The sequence below is a fragment of the Pogona vitticeps genome, chromosome 1 (assembly GCF_051106095.1).
Source record: "Pogona vitticeps strain Pit_001003342236 chromosome 1, PviZW2.1, whole genome shotgun sequence".
NCBI lineage: Eukaryota > Metazoa > Chordata > Lepidosauria > Squamata > Agamidae > Pogona > Pogona vitticeps.
Genome location: NC_135783.1, coordinates 172,471,449 through 172,490,997, shown reverse-complemented (window position 1 = coordinate 172,490,997; position 19,549 = coordinate 172,471,449). Strand labels below are relative to the sequence as shown.

Sequence of the window (19,549 nt, the reverse complement as noted above, 5' to 3'; positions counted from 1 at the left end):
AACAAGCTTGCTCTATCTTCTTTCTACTTGCGAGTCCTCCAAATATAATTGGCTGTCATGAAAGTCTATGTCATACATAGTTTCCAAATGTACAAGATGGCTGTTCAAGTTCTGCATTTCTCCACATAACTGACACATTCAATTTCAGTGTTTAACTACTTGCCTCACCTCCTCTTTTGCAATTTGATGTTAGCAGCATCCATTTCATTCAAGAGATGGATAGGGACCCGGTATCTTGGATTTCCTCGAGCTGTATACAACAGAAGTCAATGAGTTGAAAAAGCTAATTAACTGAAAAACAATTATTTTGGAAGAACTACATAGTAGGTATTGAAATCTAGGATTTTGTGAATATCCTGTTGCTGTTTATAAAGAAGCCTGTTACCTTTCGGTAACAATGCATTGGCCCAAATCTTTTTGCATAAGTTACTCTTGTGGAAGGGTGATGACATCACTGACAACGGGTGATTTTTGGTAATTAAAGATATTTCTCTTTTGCCTTTGGGTTGCCCATCTTGTGAGTAATCCTGCTTACTGTGTGAAGGCCATAGATGAGGCAGAAGCAGGAAGCCTTTAATTACTGAGGATCTCCTCTGTTAGTGACATAATCACCCTTTCACAGGCATAACTTACACAACGAGATTTTAAGCACTTAGAAAACCAAGGAAACTGTGTTTGTGATAACCACCAATCCTGGAAAGAGATCCTGGAAAATTAGAGAACTATTGTCTTAAAAACCAATTGTTCAGATAAGAAGACTTGCTTTGTGCAGTTTCACAACACTCACCAGCAAGTTTTGCTATTGGTATCAGTGAACTGCAGTGCTTAACCAGATTCAAACTAACCACAGCAGGTGCCAATATTGGAAACATAAATGGGGGCTTGCTGATAATTCTAATTGTGACTGTGGGCATGTCCTGCAAACTTTATATCACATTGCAATGCAATGTCCCCTTAGAAGATTCCCTGGCTCCCTGAAAGAATTACATCATCTTGAGGGCACTGCTATTCAATGGTTAAATGAATTAGATATCCGGCCTTAGGCTTAGTCCCTCTAGCAACCACTCATACAGTATATAATTTATTTCAGTAATTATCCACTATTTATATTGGATGTTTGCAAAATTTCATTGAATTTATTCTTTGAAGCTCTTACATTTTATACATAGTTTATACTGTTTCTGTGAAGTCTTACTATAATAATGCTGTATTCTGCTATGCCAAACGAAATAAATAAATAAAACTAAGTTATTTCATCAAGGGTTTCCAGCACTATTTCTTTTTAAGCCTTCTGCAAGCATAAGGCAAAAAAGTGAGCAAAAAACCAAAAATGATATGAAAACTCAAAAAACACATTGTGCAATTTCCATACCTTCAGGGGGCCTTGCCATTTGCGATTTGCGATAGAATAACATATATGCACTCTCATTACCCTGAAACTGCTTCTCAATCTCTCCCTCTCTGATTGCATGAACTTTGGAGTCATTTAAATCAAACCAATGGGGTTCAAAAAAATTCTCCTTTAAGCTTGCTGATGTTTTCATGCTTTCAAGTGATATTTTCATGTCATCATTCAGAAGGTGGCTTTGGGAAGATGATCCAGAATGGAATTTACGGCTTTGGTCATTTAGCCTAACTTTGTTTTCATTCGAAATAAGAAAAGTTTGAGGATGACTCTGCAAATACTAAAAGGAAAAAAAGAAAAGGCAAGTGGAACACATAATGTCATGTGTTTAAAAATCCAGTTTAAGTAATGTAATTGTGATTCTTTAAAGGTACTCTCTTTTATATTAATATTTTTTTCTGAATTTGGCTATGTTCACAAAAACAATAAATCACCATTTAGCATACGTATGAGCTTCTATAATGGACCAGAAATTTGCAGCAAAATACAGAAATGTGAATGGTTCATATTCACATATATTTTGGACATCCAAGGATTACACAGCTTACTTTTATTGGCTTAGCTTTTCCTTTTAAAATAACAATGTATCTCTGAAATGGTTCTCTTTTCCTGATGCTATGATAAGAAAGTTCCTGCTGACTTCTCATGGAAAGAGACATTTTATCGCTCCTTCCTGCTGAAGGGGGCTACCTCCTGTTGTGCACTCTCCACTCCCTGCCTAGCTTCCACCAGATTCTAAAACGCAGAGAGACTTAAGCCATGAAATTCATTGTTAGTCTTCTTAGCCTTGCCCTTCTCCTAGGATAAGCACATAGGAAGTATATGCTCTGCAGAATGGTATTGGCACTCTTGGGAGGCCCAGGTACCCAGAAAGCACAGTATGAGCTTTCCCTGGTTTTCATTTTTTGCTGCATCCAATGACACCACCATTTCCAACAAAGTTCGTATCACACATGTAACTCCATTCTTCCTCAAACTATCTTCATCCCTGCAGTTCAGTGTTCAGTACACTGCCCATATGCAGACAATTTTATCTTGACCTCTCATCCAAACCACTAATTGAATGCTAAAAGTTTTGAAATAAGCCAGGATAGCTTGGTATGTTGGCTTCTTCCAAAGCTGAAATACTACACTTTCATGGTTTGGATATACCATGAAATCATAATTCATTGAACACAACTTTGTCTGCTCCCTTTTTGAAAGGGGGCTGTTAAGTGCCAAGATATACTTGGTGGAGGAGGAACAGTACCAATGGTTCTCCTATCTCATGCAGCAGCTCTAGAAGCTTCCAATGACACTTTGTGCATGCGCAGAAAGACCATGTGTGTGCGATTCACAGAGACCATAATGAAGAAGCTGTGATAATCTTTATGGAGAAAAATTGCAACTGCTCCTTAATATTCTCTTAGTATTTTCTAAATTGAAGTCTCTTTACTTTCAATTAAAAACCATTCATATACAGTGGTGCCTCGCTTAACGAGCGCACTGTTTAATGACGAATCCGCATAGCGATCTAATTTTTTAGATCGCTAATACGATCGCATTGCGATGTTTTAATGGGTAAAACATTGCATTGTGATGATCGGTAAGCGTTTCACTTACCGATCTTCGCATTGCGATGTTTTTTTCAACAGCTGATCGGCGGTTCCAAAATGGCCACCGCAAGTGTTTTCGCGCCCTGCCCTCGCTTACCGAGGGCGCGAAAATGGCGGCGCTATGGAGGAACTTCGCTGAACGGTGAGTTGTGGCCCCATAGGAACGCATTAAACTAAGTTTAATGCATTCCTATGGGTTTTTTTCGATCCGTTTAGCGACGTTTTTGCATAGCGATGATTAATCCGGAGCGGATTAATGTCGCTATGCGGGGCACCACTGTACCATAATTTGTTCTGGCATTCTAAAAATACTAGTAGGATTTTTGAAAACTGAAGAGTCTTACCATATAGTTTTACCTAGGCCTTCTAGGAGGACAGACATTTTTCCTGCCAAATATCACAAATAATAATGTAGAAGAATACAACTGATAGTACTTTATCAACTGCTTACATGTTAAAACTTCAAATCATTTAGAATTTCATGTTGTTTTTCTCATAATTTATGTCCCTACCATTGGTAAATGTGTAACAGCCACACTAACCTGGAATAAAAATGCCTACTCACATTAAGAGAAAAGTACTATAGCCTCAAATAGTATGCAACATAGGATAAGGTATGGGAAATTTTATAAAATATATTGCATAGTTCAAAGTATCTTTACATAATACCTTCCGTATTGGTCCATACTGTTTACGATATTTCTTATTCCAGGACACGTTTTTTTTCTCCAAAACCTTTTGTGCCAACCGATCTACAGCAATTTCCTTGGAATCTTCCTACAAGATCAGATAATTATTGACAAAACTGCAGGAGGAAACAAAGGGATTGTACAAAATAGGGACAAATGCTGTTCTACAAATTCAGTCTGGTCCCAAATTTACATCAGTCTTTATTATGTACTTCAGCCACTCATACTAGAATGCAAATATCATTTTAAACATTTCATCCTCATTAAGAGCAGCAAGTACGGACTTGACAAAAATACCTCTTTATGCCACTTAACTGCTGACTTTTTTTATATTGCATGTTATTTCTGTAATCAAGAAAGTTCTACATAAAGGTCCAGTGGACCTTTATTTCACACATTTAAAATAAAAATAAATTTATTGTCATTGTAAGTGCATACATAGTATACCCATACAACGAAATTCAACCAGACACCCAGAGACCAGACCCACATGCACACACATGAAAAACCCACATGCACACAGGTGAAAAATATGAAATGCAATGACATATAGCATTTCTCCACATAACGTATAGCTGGTAAATATTATAAAACTCTAATAATGAAGTAGCACTAAATATATTCTACCTCCAATAATATGCTTTTCAGAAGTGTTAATGGATTTTCACACTCTTTCATGTTTTCATTGTATTTCAAATCCTTATCTTCATCATTCAAGTTATCTTCTTCCTCCAAGAGAACAAAAAAAGCGCACCAAATTAAGAAACTACAAAAATAGAACTGTACTTTCTGTTATGCCAGAGCAGAAGTTGTTACAGGATGCCAAGAACATTGGGCTGAGACAGTGACCAGTGAGGAAGAACTAAAGCAAACAGATAAAGACAAGATAAAATACAGAAAACCAGAATACTTCAATCATGTAATAAGAAAAAAAAAGTACAGATTGTTACAGCTAACCATACAGGACATAATGGGAATCTCAGAGGAAGAACTTCTTGGCTGAACAACTTTGCAGACTGCCAACATACAGTGGACCCTCTACTTATGGAATTAATCCGTATTGGAATGATGGCTCCAGGTCGAAAAGTCTGTAGGTCAAGTCTCCATTGACCTACAATGCACTGAAAACCGATTAATGCCGTAACCAGCCATTTTTGTTCCATTTTTTTTTTTCTGGTCTGTAAGTCGATTTTCCCGCTGCAAGTCGAATCTAAATTTTGCAGCCAGAAAAGTCTGTAACTCGAAAAGTCTGTAAGTCGAGCCGTCTGTAAGTTGAGGGTCCACTGTAAATAACATCACTGTTTAGATGCAAAATACCATTGTCTAGATCTGCTGTACATCAGGTCTCTTGGTAGGAGATGGAAGGAAGAGGAGGAGGAGGAACGCAAGAAGAAAAAGAATGGAAAGGAAAAGAAAAGAATTTTTGATACATTGGCCCACCTGAAAGAAAAAGGTACTACTAGGTATTTGGTCTAGATATATCACACAAGCAAAACTCCACTCACTTCATAGGACTATCTCCTCATAGCATCCCCCAAATCTGTTCCAGTAGGTCCAATGCTTCAGAAGAGACTGGGGGAGGGTGTGTTGCTGCATGAAGGACTGGGCAGTAGACAGCAGTAGACACTGCTCTGGCACATGACTGGACAAAACTATGTATCCACACGAATCCCAACTTTTACCTTCCCACTCCCACAGCCATTTAACCATGCAGCTCTATCGTACAATGGACGTGGGAGGATGAACCTCAGAAATCACATTGTAATACTAAAGTTGGCTAAAAACAGTTGCAAAACTCCAGCATCCCCTCAAAGAACTTTGCTAGAAATCATCTTTGCCCATCTAAATAGTCTCCTTTAAGACATTTTATGAGGGAAGTAAGTAAGCAAATCAAAATTGATTAATATTTTTATACTCTGAAGGTACAATGGGATAACTGTTTAGTGCTTTAAGCTCTTCAGAGGAAAACCGATATAAGTGATAAACAGATACTTTGCTTGACTCGATGTGTCCATTTTCGCAAACTGTACTCGTAAAGCAGACATAAAAACTGAACAGAAATCAAATACTTACTAGCATCTGCCAGTTTCCCAGTTCATCAATGTCTCTGATGTAAGCATGATAATGTCCTCCGTAACAGCCGCCTTTGTGTATTATAACAGAAAAGAGTTCATACATATATTCCACATCATCCAAATGAGCCTAAAAACCAAAACAATAATGTGCATGTTGTTTAAAAAATCATTTCTACAACAGAAGTGGGGGGATCAAAATGGAGGAAATAAAACAGAACATATTGCTCTAAACCACTGGTTCCCAACCTTGGGTAACCAAGGACTGCAGTTCCCAGAAGCCTTCTGTGCTGGCTGTCATTTCTGGAAGTTGCAGTCCAAGAACACATGAGTTACTCAACATTGGGAACCACTGCTCTAGATGATAACTAAGTGCCATTAGTTAGAGAGCTATTCCCAAATCAGAAGTTTGGCTCAGTAACCTATCTTCAAGAAGCTGATTTTTTTTTTTTTGCAATGCACTGTATTACAGACAAGAGACACCAATAAAACCAGAAAATAAGAAAGCAGACAAGTCTGAACTATGAACAGGAACAGAACTTTTGAACATTTAAACAGCTGGAGGTCAGCTAATTGAATATCTTGAAACCTACCACAAACCAATATTATCTCTGGAAGCTCTGCTCATATCATTTAATAGTTAAACTCCTATTGCTTATCATTAACAAAAATAGTAACTTTCAGCTCATTCCTATTTGGCAAATAAAGAATCCCTGCCACCATTCTTGGAAGCATGCGCACAGGCTGGTTTGCTGCAAGCTATGTGCCCTCCAGTGTGGAGAATTATTTCAACACTGGATAAGTGGATAAGAATGGACTGAAAGCTGCAATTTTTCATAAGCTGAGCAACAAGATTTCAGTAGTTACTTCTGTGTACCTTATCTTCTCTACACAAAGATTTCAGGATGAAGTGCAATCAACATTTCTCCCTTTGGCTACATGGCAAAGGATTTTTTTTTCCTCTCCAGATTTCAAAGCACAGCAGGTCTCCTGCCTCAAGAACTATGTGGTTACCATAACTTCGGGATCTCTCCTTCCTTCGAGCTTTGTACCCCAACTCTTGCTTGTGAGCAGCATAAGGAAATTCAAACCTTGCTTATAGGGTTGATGTAGTGTTTTGTAGGCTGTCATACAAGGATGGGTATGCCAGGGTTATGTCCCAGTCACCTTTAATTCACTTTCTCTCTTTCTGTGGGGGAGCATTTGTGTATCACAGTTGACATAATTCTGGATCAGCGAACTCTTCTAGTATTTCCACTGGCTGCTATTTTCAGATTTTATGTCCACCCTTCCCCCTCAGCTTTGGCAATAGAACATGTGCCCATTGTACAATGGTATCTCTGCTCCTTGTACATAGGGAATGTTAGATTGCTCTATTATGAGTTTTGAACAGCAGATGTATTTTGAGATGATAAACTACTGAGGGCAAAATAAGACCTTAATTACTAAGTTCTAAATAAACCAAAACAACGCCTATAATTAAACAAGTAACAGAACCTATATGAAAATAACTTTTTAAAGTTTAGTATGTGCTCCTTGGATAAGCAATGCTCTTTTTGCTCAGATATGCAGATCTAGGAGGATCAAGTAGTATGACTAATATACTGAAGGTTCTATAATGAGACTGAGGTTATACAAAAAAAATTAACACAGTTTAAGCTTCTGCAGCCTGGCTGGAAGCCCCACTGATTCCCTGTGATATATATTTTAAGCTCTGGATGCAGCCTAAGTCAGCAATGGCGAACCTACGGCATGTGTGCCACAGCTGGCACGCAGAGCCCCTTCTGCGGGCACACGAGCTGTAAGTTGCCAGATTGCTACTCCCCCCCCCCCCCCCCGCAGCCAAACCTCAGGAGGGAGCTGCAGCTGTGGTGCTGGCACTTCGACAGGCGATGGGCCAGGATCTGGAACAGCTGGCGCTGGCGGCGGATCCGGAGTAGAGTCTCAAGGCACCTCCGTGTCCGGGATTTCCCTTTCCGCTGCCACTTCCGGTTCCGCCACCATGCACACTTTTTTGTTTTATTTTGTTTTGAGTGTGGGCACTCAGGCCCTAAAAAGGTTTACTTTCACTTGCCTAGGTAAAGCTGGGAAAAGGACTAAAACCCCAAAATGGGCCAATGGTTGCCATAACCAACGTCATGAAGCATTTAGCCAAATAGCTCCAAGGATATTAAATGTATTCCAATCTCTGTGCTAAGAAACTGGATATGAGCAACTAAATCAGTCCAGGTCATAGGCGCAAATGAGGGCTGTGCAGGTAAACAGGAGGACACATTGCAAAACTACCAACAATGAATCCAAAATAAACAAACTTGCATTAATGATTCAGGATGATACCAGACAACTGTATGAACATTTAGATACCAAGAAAGAAAAACTTCAACCTGCTCACAAAAAGGCTTGAGGTTTATCCGGAAAGGGAAAGTGTAGCAGCTTGTTTCCTTATATCTTTCACACTTCTCAAAATCGAAGTTGAATCTTAAGAGGGAGACCGTGAGAAATGGAGGCAACTTGCGTAGTTTTGCAGACTGCAAAATGATCAAAAAGTTTCAAGAAAGTATTCATATTTTAAGGACACAGTAATATATTTGCTTTTTCTGCATTATACTCTCTCTCTCCCTCCCGTTATATACCATTAGGTCCAAAAATAATTGGAAACTGACACACTTTTCATAATTCTAACTGTACTCCACCATAATGGATTTAAAATGAAACCACTGAGATGCAACTGAAGTGCAGAGTTTCATCTTTAATTTAAGGGGTTAAACAAAATTACTGTATGAAACGTTTAGGAACTGATACCAGTTTAGGGGCTTATTTCAGGGACTCAAACGTAACTGGACAAATTAACACAATCCTAAATAAAAAGTTCATTTTAAATACTTTGTTGAGAATCCTTTGCAGGCAACGACTTCTTGAAGTCTGGAACTCATGGACATCACCAAAGCCTGCGTTTCCTGATGCTTTGCCAGGCCTTTGCTGCAGCTGTCTTCAGATGTTGTTTGTAGATATGTATATAGACATTGGCTATTACGTTTTCTATATGTTATTTTATCCTGTTTTATCACTCATGTAAGTCGCCCCGAGTAGACTTTGTCTAGAGGGGTGGGGTATAAATTCAATAAAAGTAAAAGTAAAGTAAAAGTACTTTAAGTTTTGTCTTCAGCAAGCGAAATGCATAATTGTTCAGGCTGAGATCAGGTGATGGACCTGGCCATTGCAGAATACTGCATTTCTTTGCCTTAAAAAACTCCTGGTTTGCTTCTGCAGTATGTTTTGGGTCACTGCCCATCTGTAAAGTGATGCACCATCCAATTAACTTTGCTGAATTTGGCCGAACCTGAGCAGACAATATATATCCCTATAGACTTCATCCGGCTACTTCTGTCTTCTGTCACATCATCAATAAACACTAGTGAGCCAGTGCCACTGGAAGCCATACAAGCCCATAACATCATACTGCCTCCACCGTGTGTCACAGATGATGTGGTATGCTTCAGATCATGAACTGTTCCAAGTCTTCCTCATAATTTCCCCCACAGATCATTCTGGTAGAGGTTGGTGTTAGTTTCATCTGTCCAAAGAATGCTGCTCCAGAACTGGGTTGGCTTTCAAAGATTTTTTTTTGGCAAAGTCTAATCTTGCCTTTCTATTCTTGAGTGAAGTCTTCTCTTTATAGTAGACTTGGATAATTATATGCCTACCCTCTGGAGAGTGTTCCTCACTTGGCTGGATGTTGTGGTTTTTCTTTACCATGGAAAGGATCCTACGATCGTCCACCACGCTTGTCTTCTGTGGACATCCAGGCCTTTTTGTGTTGCCAAGCTCACCAGTTGGTTCTTTTTTTTCATTATGTGCCAAACTGCTGATTTGGCCAGTCCTAATGTTCCTGCTATTTCTCTCTCGGATTCCTTTTCTTTTTCTTTCCTTCTCTTTTTTTTGCAGCCTAAGGATGGCCTGTTTCACTTGCATTAAGAGCTCCTTTGAACGCATGTTGTGAGTTCATAGCATCCAAATGGGAATGCCACACCTGGAATCAACTCCAGACCTTTTACCTGCTTAACTGATGACAAAATAATGAAGGAATAGCCCACAGCAGTCCATGAAACAGCTTTTGAGTCAACTATCCAATTACTTTTGTTTCCCTGAAAAAAGAGAGGGCTACATATTAAATAGCTGTAATTCTTAAACCCTTTCTCTAACCTGGACGTGAATGCCCCCAAATTAAAGCTGAGAGTCTGCACTTTAAGCCCATAGTCATTATTTCACTTCACTGTAACTTGCATTTATTTTGGTAAACAGCCGAAACAACAAAACCTGTCAGTGTCCAATTATTTCCAGACCAGTGTGGTGTGGGTGGGTGGGTGTGCGCACACGCGCACACATGTGCATATGAACAACTAAAGCATGAGGCTTTGACACTCGAATATAAAGCCCTTCATGGTTTGGGACCACATTACTGGCCACAGCATCGTTCCCATTGTCACCTGCCTTGGCCACCAGATTGTCTCTGGCTAGGCTCCTCCAGGTAGCCACCCCGAGAGAAGTCCGAAAGATATCCACCAGAGGTAGGGCCTTCTCTGTGCTGGCACCAAGACTATAGAAACAGTTCCCAGAAGAGCAACACCTGGCTCCTCCCTGTATTCTTTTAGGAGACAGATGAAAACAATTCTTTTCAGGCAGGCTTTCCAATATGACCCTGCTTGAGCATTTTGCCTCCAGCTCCACTGTCATAATTTGTTGGTGCCACTGGGTCTTTTTTTTTTTTAATGCTCTTGCCACATTATTGCAATTTTGTGCTATATTGTAGTGTTCTATTGTAAAGTTTTGTTTTTAATCCAAGTTTAAGTTTATTGTATTAGCTAAAAGCCATCACAATTGTTTTGTTTTTAATCCTTTGTAAATTGCCCAGAATAGTGCTTCAGCACTAATGGGGTGGTATAGAAATTGAAGTTCTATATATACGGTAAATCACTGTTTGGCAACTTGACTACAATTTCATAGAAAATGAAGACACAAATCTGAGAAATATAAAAATAATAAGCATTATAACAATGCTGAACTTAAATTATTTACTATGCAATATTATAATTCCATGACACAAAAAACAGATTATGTACTTAAGTGAATTTTATGCAGAACAAACAAGAGTGGATTTATTCTGCTCTATTACAGACTATATTTGGAAACGTAGCAGATGTGAAACATTACCTTTGTGGCTTCAACCAATTTATTGCATTCTCCACATCTATACAGATTCTCTTTCTCAAAATGTTCTTCTTCCACATACATGTTCCACAATGCTTCTTCTAAGCCAGATATACCCTTGACAGCAACTGTTAGATCCAAGAAATCTTCCTACAAAGTATTAGGAGCATAACATTTGAAGACATCACAGAATATACGATTCAGTAAAAACAATGTTGACGTTAAAAAGGATCCAGATGGCATCTATGGTTAACAGTTTAGGAAAAAGCCAAAATGTTAAACCATGGTTTGATCAAATACTCTGAAATGTTCCAAAACCATTAAGTACAATAATCCCTATTTGTTAGGGGGGAAATGGAATCTAAAACTTAATTGAAGATTTCTCATTTGTTTGCTTCCTCACATAAAGGGATTTCATGTGCCACTGAAGGCTTGTTCACCCGTCAGCTGACTGAGTAGGAATATGATAGCCGAAGTTATTGAGATAATAACAATCCTGCATACACTAACACTGCTATCAGTGAGAGAAGCTCTCGACAATCAAAGATGATCGTCTTCTCCCACTAACCTAGTGCTGAAGGTCTTTTCCCAACTTTGGTGCTCCTTCTATATTCCTGCTTGTTTGTTTTGCTTCCTTTGTTAGTCTCTCTCTCTCTCCTTTCCTGACCTCTGAGCAGGTACCAAGCGTGGAGAATGTCTCTTCCATGTGTGGAGTCCCATTTTTGCTATTTTTTTTCTGACTGTAATTAGAGACTGCAAATGTAAATAAACCTTTTTTCTATTTTAAAATGCTTCCAAGGTGATTTTTAACATATAAAGTGCAAGTCACTGTGAAAAGGGATGGACTACTGAGATTTAAGCTTTTCTTTCATGCTTTCTCTGTATAGTTTTTATTTGTACTCGATATTCTACTAACTGTAAAAGGAATTAAGCAAATTCTCTAATAGAAACATTAATTATGAGATACTTATGCCAAAATATGTGCCAAATTATATTATATATAATATACTATACTGTATTATATGTGTATATGTGTGTATATACAGTGGTGCCCCACATAGCGACGATAATCCATTCCGAAAAAATCGTCGCTATATGGATTCGTCGCTATGCAGAACAAAAAAGCCCACAGGAATGCATTAAAGCACGTTTAATGCGTCCCTATGGGCAAAAAACTCACTGTTATGCGAAAATCCTCCATACGGCCGCCATTTTCGCTGCCTGGTAAGCGAGGAAAGGGCGCAGAAACACTGCGGGCGGCCATTTTTTTACCCAGCGGCCATTTTGGAACTGCCAATCAGCTGTTAGAAAAAACATTGCTATGCGAAAATCGGTAAGTGAAACAGCTTACCAATCATCGCAAAGTGATGTTTTACCATCGCTATGCGGATTCGTCGTTAAATGGGGCGCCCGTTATGCGGGGCACCACTGTATATATATATATATACACATATAATATATATTATTTGTATATTATATGTGCACTATATGATATGTATATATAATACGTGGGACATGGTGGCGCTGCGGGTTAAACCGCAGAAGCCTCTCAGCTGCAAGGTCGGAAGACCAGCAGTCATAAGATCAAATCCACGCAACAGAGTGAGCTCCCATCACTTGTCCCAGCTCCTGCTAACCTAGCAGTTCGAAAGCATGCAAATGCAAATAGATAAATAGGTACCACCTCGGTGGGAAGGTAACAGTGTTCCGTGTTTAGTCACGCTGGCCACGTGATCACAGAAACTCTTTGGACAAACGCTGGCTCTAAGGCATGGAAAAATTCTATGGCACTGTCCCGTAGAGTCGGACACAACTGGACTAAATGTCTAGGGGAACCTTTACCTTATATATACCATAAATATATACATATTATGTATTGAGAGAAAAAGCTATAAATATGATTATGTTCACAGCTGTACTTAATTTTTCTCACTCTTCCAAAGACAGGTGTTTTATGACTTCATCAGTCTTCAAAGCCCACTGACACAAATCCAACACCCAAACGAGCAGGTGTCAACTGAATATCAAAGCTTGAATAGTCAGAATGAGGTGGTCAATTCTGATAATTTTTTTTAAAATCACAAACAGCAAATTTGTGATGTCTATTTTATCAACCACAGCAAGTCCCATTTCAATAGCTGAGCCATAAAGGAAAATAGTCAGAATTGTGAAACCAAATGAGAAAATCTAGGCTAGCCCAGAATAACTTCTAAATCGGTCATCATATCTTCCCAAACTAGAAGCAGAAAAGCTTTCTCATGCAACTACTAAATGAGACAGAATCCTGTTTATCCTGACAAAATGCAACATTACACCTGCATAAATGTATTGGGTGTTAGGACCCAGCAACAACCAACTGCACATTTCACATGTAGATGTGCGTTGTGAACAACACTTCTGCCTTGGCATAATTGGAACTACCATGTGTGTAAATTATGCATGTGTAGGATTTCAGCCATTGCATTTTAATTTAAATACAACTTCAGACATAAATTAGTTCATATTCTTTGTAACAATTTCCAAAAATATGAAAGCCTCATCTAACAGAGTAACTATCTGGATAATGTTTAAGCAGATATTTGAAAAACTTTTGCGGACAGCTATTTGCATATAAACTAGTCATTGCTTACTTCACAGTCTGTTCCCAGAGGAAACAAGTTCTGGAACTTCCATAGAGATTTACCTGCTTCTCACTGACATTCTTGCATTCTTTACAGATAATATGATTAACAACTGTCCCATGGTATAGCTCATTTATAAGATTATGGCCAGAGGTCCCCACAAGAGAGGTTTCTAAGGCACTGAATAGAATCCGATTTAACTCCTGGACATCATGTTGTCTCATTTCCTGAAGGAAAAATAAGAGAAACAAAACATGGGACTACATTTGATTTAAAATAACTTCAAAGCATCTAAAATTATAAGCAAATGACAAGACATTTTGCAGGACAGTCATGTAAGGAGCTTAGGGCCATATATGCACAAAAACAATTAGGAACATCCTTAAGCCTCTCAGGTAACTACGGTCCACCTTCTGGAGATTTTATTTTATTTATATTTTTATGAATCTAATTATATATCACTTCTTTCTATAAAAAGTACTCAAGGCAGTTTAAAACATTTTTAAGTGTATAAAATACGACAGATAAAATATTAAAATTTGAATAATAAAACAAGTATAAAACCTATTAAAACATTACTAAAACATTTAAATTTTAAAGTACATCGGCTTCCACCCACCATCCCATAAAATATCCACATTTAAATGCCAAACTTCTACAGTACTTAAAAAGGAATGTTTCTGCCTGCTGGTGCAAGAATAGCAAGGAGGGGGTCAAACCAGTGAAAGTGTCGGACTAGGCTTCTTGCACCCCTTTTCTAGACCTAACAAGGGTATTCCTCCAGAATGCTTCACTGTAGGTGAAGTTAAACTATGCCATGTATATTGTGAGCCATAAAGTTATGAAGAGGTCTTGAAATTACTGTATTTTTTGCACCATAAGACTCACTTTTTTCCCACAAAACAGGGGTGTGGAAAGTCTGTGCGTCTTATGGAGCTAAGAAAACAGATTATATTTTCCTGTTTTCTTCTCCTAAAAAATTGGTGCATCTTATGGAAAGGTGCGTCTTATGGAGCGAAAAATACGGTACCTCTTGCAGAACGTGTAAATGGCAAGATGCCATAGAGGGAAAAATGAAAGCAATGTATGAACATTAGATTTTTACCCCAGTGAAGCAACCAGAGAATCAAAAAACAATAGGATGTAAGTGGGTTTTTAAACAAAAATCCTCTGTTGCAGGAGATTTGAGATACAAGGCCAGACTGGTGGCACAGGGGTTCACACACAAAGGAAATTTGAACATTATGGCCAGGTGTTTGCTCCAACAGTAAGAAGTGAAACTATAAAATTAGCTCTGACTGTAGCAGCATCACACAAGACAGAAAAAGGTTCCTCAATCCTTTTTTGAGAAATTGTATAACCTACTGAGAAAGCTGCTAACGGTATGTTTACAGGAAATGTAGGATTTCACACTTATTTTAAACCACACAAACAACTCTCTAACAAAAATCATTATGTACATCTAGAGTTCCAAACAACAATATTTGATACAATAGATGACTCTACTGTATTAAGCACACTAGTTGCACAATTTTCTTTTTCTGAAAAATGGAAAGAAAGAAAAGCCTTGTGAGCAATAGTAGAAATAGTAGCAATAAATACTATATTGTACCTCATGACTGTTCCATCCAAAACTTTCAGTGAGCTCTGTTGTGGACGCTGCGTGTTGATCTAAGAGCAAGAGCTGGGCAAATAACCGCTGAAGTTGCAAAGGAATTATTCGAACCTGAACAAAATGACCATATATGTGAAGATGCTACATTAAATATAAAAAGCTTTCTTATTAATATCGAAGTTGCTCCCAGAAACATACAATATGGATCAGCAAAAATAAAGCACTTTAAATTCACATTAATTTTATTGAGAGAGTACTATGCATAGTTCACCTCTTCAAGGCAGACTGAAGTTTGCACTAAATGGATCATCCATTGGTGAACTACAGTTTTTTAGTCCATATTTTATAGCCAACTAATTTCTTGCTCACTCAAATGTGCAACGAATCAATTAGCTCTTTTTATCGTAAGTAGTGAAAAACACAGTGTAAAGACACATAAGACTCCATGTTTACACGAGTAATCTCTGTGGAAATAGCTCTAAATTTTTTTTACCAAACTTATTTTAATATCATTGAGCTTCTTAAAAATAGAAATCAGGGAAGACTCCTGGTCCTCTCTTTGCAACATACACATACTTCCTGTTACCCACAACTAGAAGGCCATTAATAAGAGAATCCCTTCACAGACATCAATTGTTCATGTTCAGGGGAAGAAGCCAAATAGAGATTCCATCTCCCCTTCAGCCCATAAACAGCTAGTCTTTACTAGTTGTGACAAGGCATATCAAAGCAAAACTAGATTTAAGGAAATTGTCTCCAACCCCAAAGGCTGATGCTTCCTTCCCCGTTTCTTCAAATTAGTTCCTTTGATTTATATAAAATTTGCATTCAAGTTTTTCTTTCTTCCAAAGACTAAAGGATTACAACCTTAGAGTGTGACCTCCAAACACTGAGAATAAATTGGAAGCCTGAAAGAACAACACAATCCTTTACCATTTTATATTAAAACCTCTAGAAAGCTTTAATGCCAAAAACGTCTACCAAACAAAAAGTTTATACTACATCAGGGGGAAACACTATGCAACATCCTGACAAATGCTTTTTCCTAGACTGACATCATGAACGCCTCATCTTAAAATGGATTGATATTCATTTGAGAAAAACACATAGAGCCCTTCTTTCTCACTGTATTGTCAATATCATTTTTCTCTTAGCTGAGCATACTATACGTATAATGGGGTGTGCCCCCCATAGCTGCCCATCACCTCACCTCAGATATGCTTCTACATACAATGATCTTTGTTTGGATGCCATTTAAAATCACATCTACCGTAAGAGTTGTTTCATGCAGCAGTTCTCCACATGCTACCACCATTGTATGGAAGTACAGTGGTGCCTCAGATTATGACGTTAATTCGTTCCAGCAAAATTGCTGTAGAACGAAAACGTTGTAATGCGACTTTAAAAAGCCCATAGAAATGCATTAAAACCACATTAATGCGTTCCTAGGGGCTTGAAACTCACCGTCCAGCGAAGTTCCTCCATAGCGCAGCCATTTTCACTGCCTGTGCAGCGAGGAATCCATGCGAAAACACAGCGGGCGGCCGCTTTGTTTACCCGGTGGCCATTTTGAAACCGCCGATCAGCTGTTAAAAAATCATTGCTTTGCGATGATCGGTTCCCAAAACAGGGAACCGATCATCACAAAGCAAAATTCCCCCATAGGGAACATCGTTTTGCGATCACAAAAACATCAACGTCAAGCGATTTCGTCGTCAAACGGAGCGCCCGTCTTGCGGGGCACCACTGTGCACATGCTGCTACAATCCACTAACAGGAATATTTCATAGTGGTGTGGAAACCAGCTGCAATGGCAGCAACTACAACATGCACTGGCAGCTTACAAACCCTTTTCCTTCCAAGCTCTTTTGGAATGCTCTGCCTCTAACTATCCAAATATCTACCCCGATCTGTCATCTGTCCACTAACAGCTTCTCAGCCCTCCTAGCTTCATCCCTTGTTCTCTTCATCCCTAGGCACTCTGTCTTCTGTATTGCAAATTAGTTTACAGTATTACCTATAAATAACGTCAGCAGTCCGCATTTTAAGAGACTAACTACTTCACAGAGCAGCTGCATCTCTAGCAATGACCTTAAAATTTAATGACCCTTATCATAACCTTTAATCACCCTTGTTATAACACTAATAAGTCTGAAGAGGTAAATTTGATTTCACCATTGCAGATCCTTTCGATGCCCAGAAGAGGTTTTAAGCCATGCTGAGAACACTGCACCAAAATCTCTAATGGAACCATTTTATTCTGTGGCTCAAATGAAGAAAAAACATGTTCCCTGCTTTACATGATAAAACATTCTTATTCATTATGAAATGACTAAATAAATGGAGAATATTGCAAATAGACCTCAACACCTTTGATTCTGGATTACTGTTGTCATCCAAAGAACCAAGTTCTTCAGGGCCTATGGAAAACAGTGCTTCTGTAAAGACAAAGAGAACAAATAATACTTTCTCCCTAAGTATCACCAGTACAGACTTATTTACATTAAAAAATAAATAACTCACATTAGTAGAAGAAACATTTAATACTCAAATTAGGAAATACACATTTTGCAACAATGTTTTGGATACCATGTTTTCTCTGATTTGTGACATTGTAACACCAAGAATTACCCATAATTCAAACCATAATATTACACACAGGAGGGAATACTGAGAGTGACAGATATTTTGAGGTTTCATAAAGCATATTTGTTGCTATCTAGAAATGTGAAGTGCCTGTTTGCAATCTACATATCCTAGCCAAGATCTTAAGCTACAAATGCACATATAGGGTCTCTTCCAACTCTGCAATTCTAAGATTATGTTGTTATATAAGATGTACTCACACAACACAAGAAGCCACGTTCTGTGGGAATACAGTGGTGCCTCGCATAGCGAGGTTAATCCGTTCCGGATTAACCTTCGCTATAGCGAAACATCGCTGAACGGGACAGGGAAAGCCATTGGAACACATTAAACATCGTTTAATGCGTTCCAAAAGGCTCCTTTACTCACCGTTCAGCGAAGTTTCCTATGGCCGGCAGCCATTGTCGCGCCCTCGTTAAGCGAGGGGAGGGCGCGAAAACGCTGCGCGCGGCCATTTTGGGGCTTCCAGCGGCCATTTTGTCCGCCGAACAGCTGATCGTCGGGGCTTCGTTTTGCGAAGATCAGTAAGCGAAACGCTTACCGATCTTCGCAAAGCGAATTTCGCCTATCTAAAGCTCGTTGAGCGATCGCATTAGCGATCCCAAAAAAGGGATTGCTATGCAATTTCGTCGTTGTACAGTGTGCTCGTTAAGCGAGGCACCACTGTACTGGTGTTTCATGAACAGGTAGTGTACTGATACACACTGTTCTACTACACATCTCTCTCCATGCGGAATAGCATTCCTCTAGTTCCAAACCCTCCTGTGAATTCAAATTATGTGTCTCCTTCCACTTCATCACGCTTATAAATGCTGCCACTCCTGTTATCTTTAAGAAAACCTTAAGCAAATGGCTCTTTAACCTTCTCCTTCTATAGCCATTACAACCTTTGACATTTTAGTTTTTGGGTGGCTAGCTGAACACCCTTTTAATTTCTATGCTTTCTCAAGAAACAAACTAGAAGTTGGTAGCTGCCAGTATTTGCATGGCACATTAAACAAATCATCAAGTGAACTTTCTTGGATTTTTTATCTGCTCCTGCTGCAAGTAGGAACAAACCAACAGCAGGCCCTAACATGCTGACTGTTTATGAAAACCCAGGATTTGTAACTTGTTATGTCATGCAAACACAATCAGACTGAAATAAGTATTTCCAAACTATACAGTTGTTGGGTCTTATTCTTTTTGTTTTTTGCATTCCAAAAGGTAAACAATACAGAAAACACATTTTGAAACAGGTTTTTCTATATTTCTTCCTGGGTCTAATAACTGATAAGGTAAAGCTCAACTACTTTGTGTGAACAATCCAACATTTAGAAACAGATATTTTTTAACATTATAACTTTAAAATACTGTACCTCTAAATTCAGGTGTGAGCAGCAGGGTCTGAAGAAGTGAATTAAGGTAGCAGGTTCCACCCTGGTTTTTTATTCCACTTAAATGGGTGCTTTCTCTAGGAAATGGTGGTTCAGCATCTTTGAGTTTGGACTTGGGCTGTTTACATGGACTGTCTGGCAACATGAAAAAGTCTTCATCAAACAAGTTCCCAAACATTGTAGATTTCCAAGAGTCCTTTAAAGGATAAAAAAGTTTAAAAAAACATCAGTCACATCTGTAGAAATGTACAGGGTAGAAATGTACCGATTTTCTTATTTACTGGGATGACAGATATCTTGCGCTGATTACCACACTGCAATT

At 38.6% G+C, this 19,549-nt stretch overlaps 1 protein-coding gene across 4 annotated transcripts in view; it reads right to left on the bottom strand.

Annotated features, from left to right (window-relative positions):
* Window positions 1-19,549, bottom strand: part of USP40 (ubiquitin specific peptidase 40) — a 69,284-nt gene that overhangs the window by 48,733 nt on the left and 1,002 nt on the right. The window contains exons 2-12 of one of the 4 annotated variants that reach the window (XM_020806823.3): window positions 19,210-19,423; window positions 17,576-17,643; window positions 15,203-15,316; window positions 13,653-13,817; window positions 10,973-11,119; window positions 8,146-8,289; window positions 5,763-5,891; window positions 4,317-4,418; window positions 3,670-3,777; window positions 1,373-1,685; window positions 169-250 (exon numbers count right to left, since the gene is read on the bottom strand). In XM_020806823.3, the coding sequence (XP_020662482.3) occupies window positions 169-250; window positions 1,373-1,685; window positions 3,670-3,777; window positions 4,317-4,418; window positions 5,763-5,891; window positions 8,146-8,289; window positions 10,973-11,119; window positions 13,653-13,817; window positions 15,203-15,316; window positions 17,576-17,643; window positions 19,210-19,405 (1,568 nt within the window). In that variant the 5' untranslated portion in view covers window positions 19,406-19,423. Of the gene's footprint in view, window positions 1-168; window positions 251-1,372; window positions 1,686-3,669; window positions 3,778-4,316; window positions 4,419-5,762; window positions 5,892-8,145; window positions 8,290-10,972; window positions 11,120-13,599; window positions 13,618-13,652; window positions 13,818-15,202; window positions 15,317-17,567; window positions 17,644-19,209; window positions 19,424-19,549 lie in introns of those variants that run through there. The other 3 variants (XM_072977364.2, XM_072977365.2, XM_072977366.2) reach the window with 3 other exon arrangements.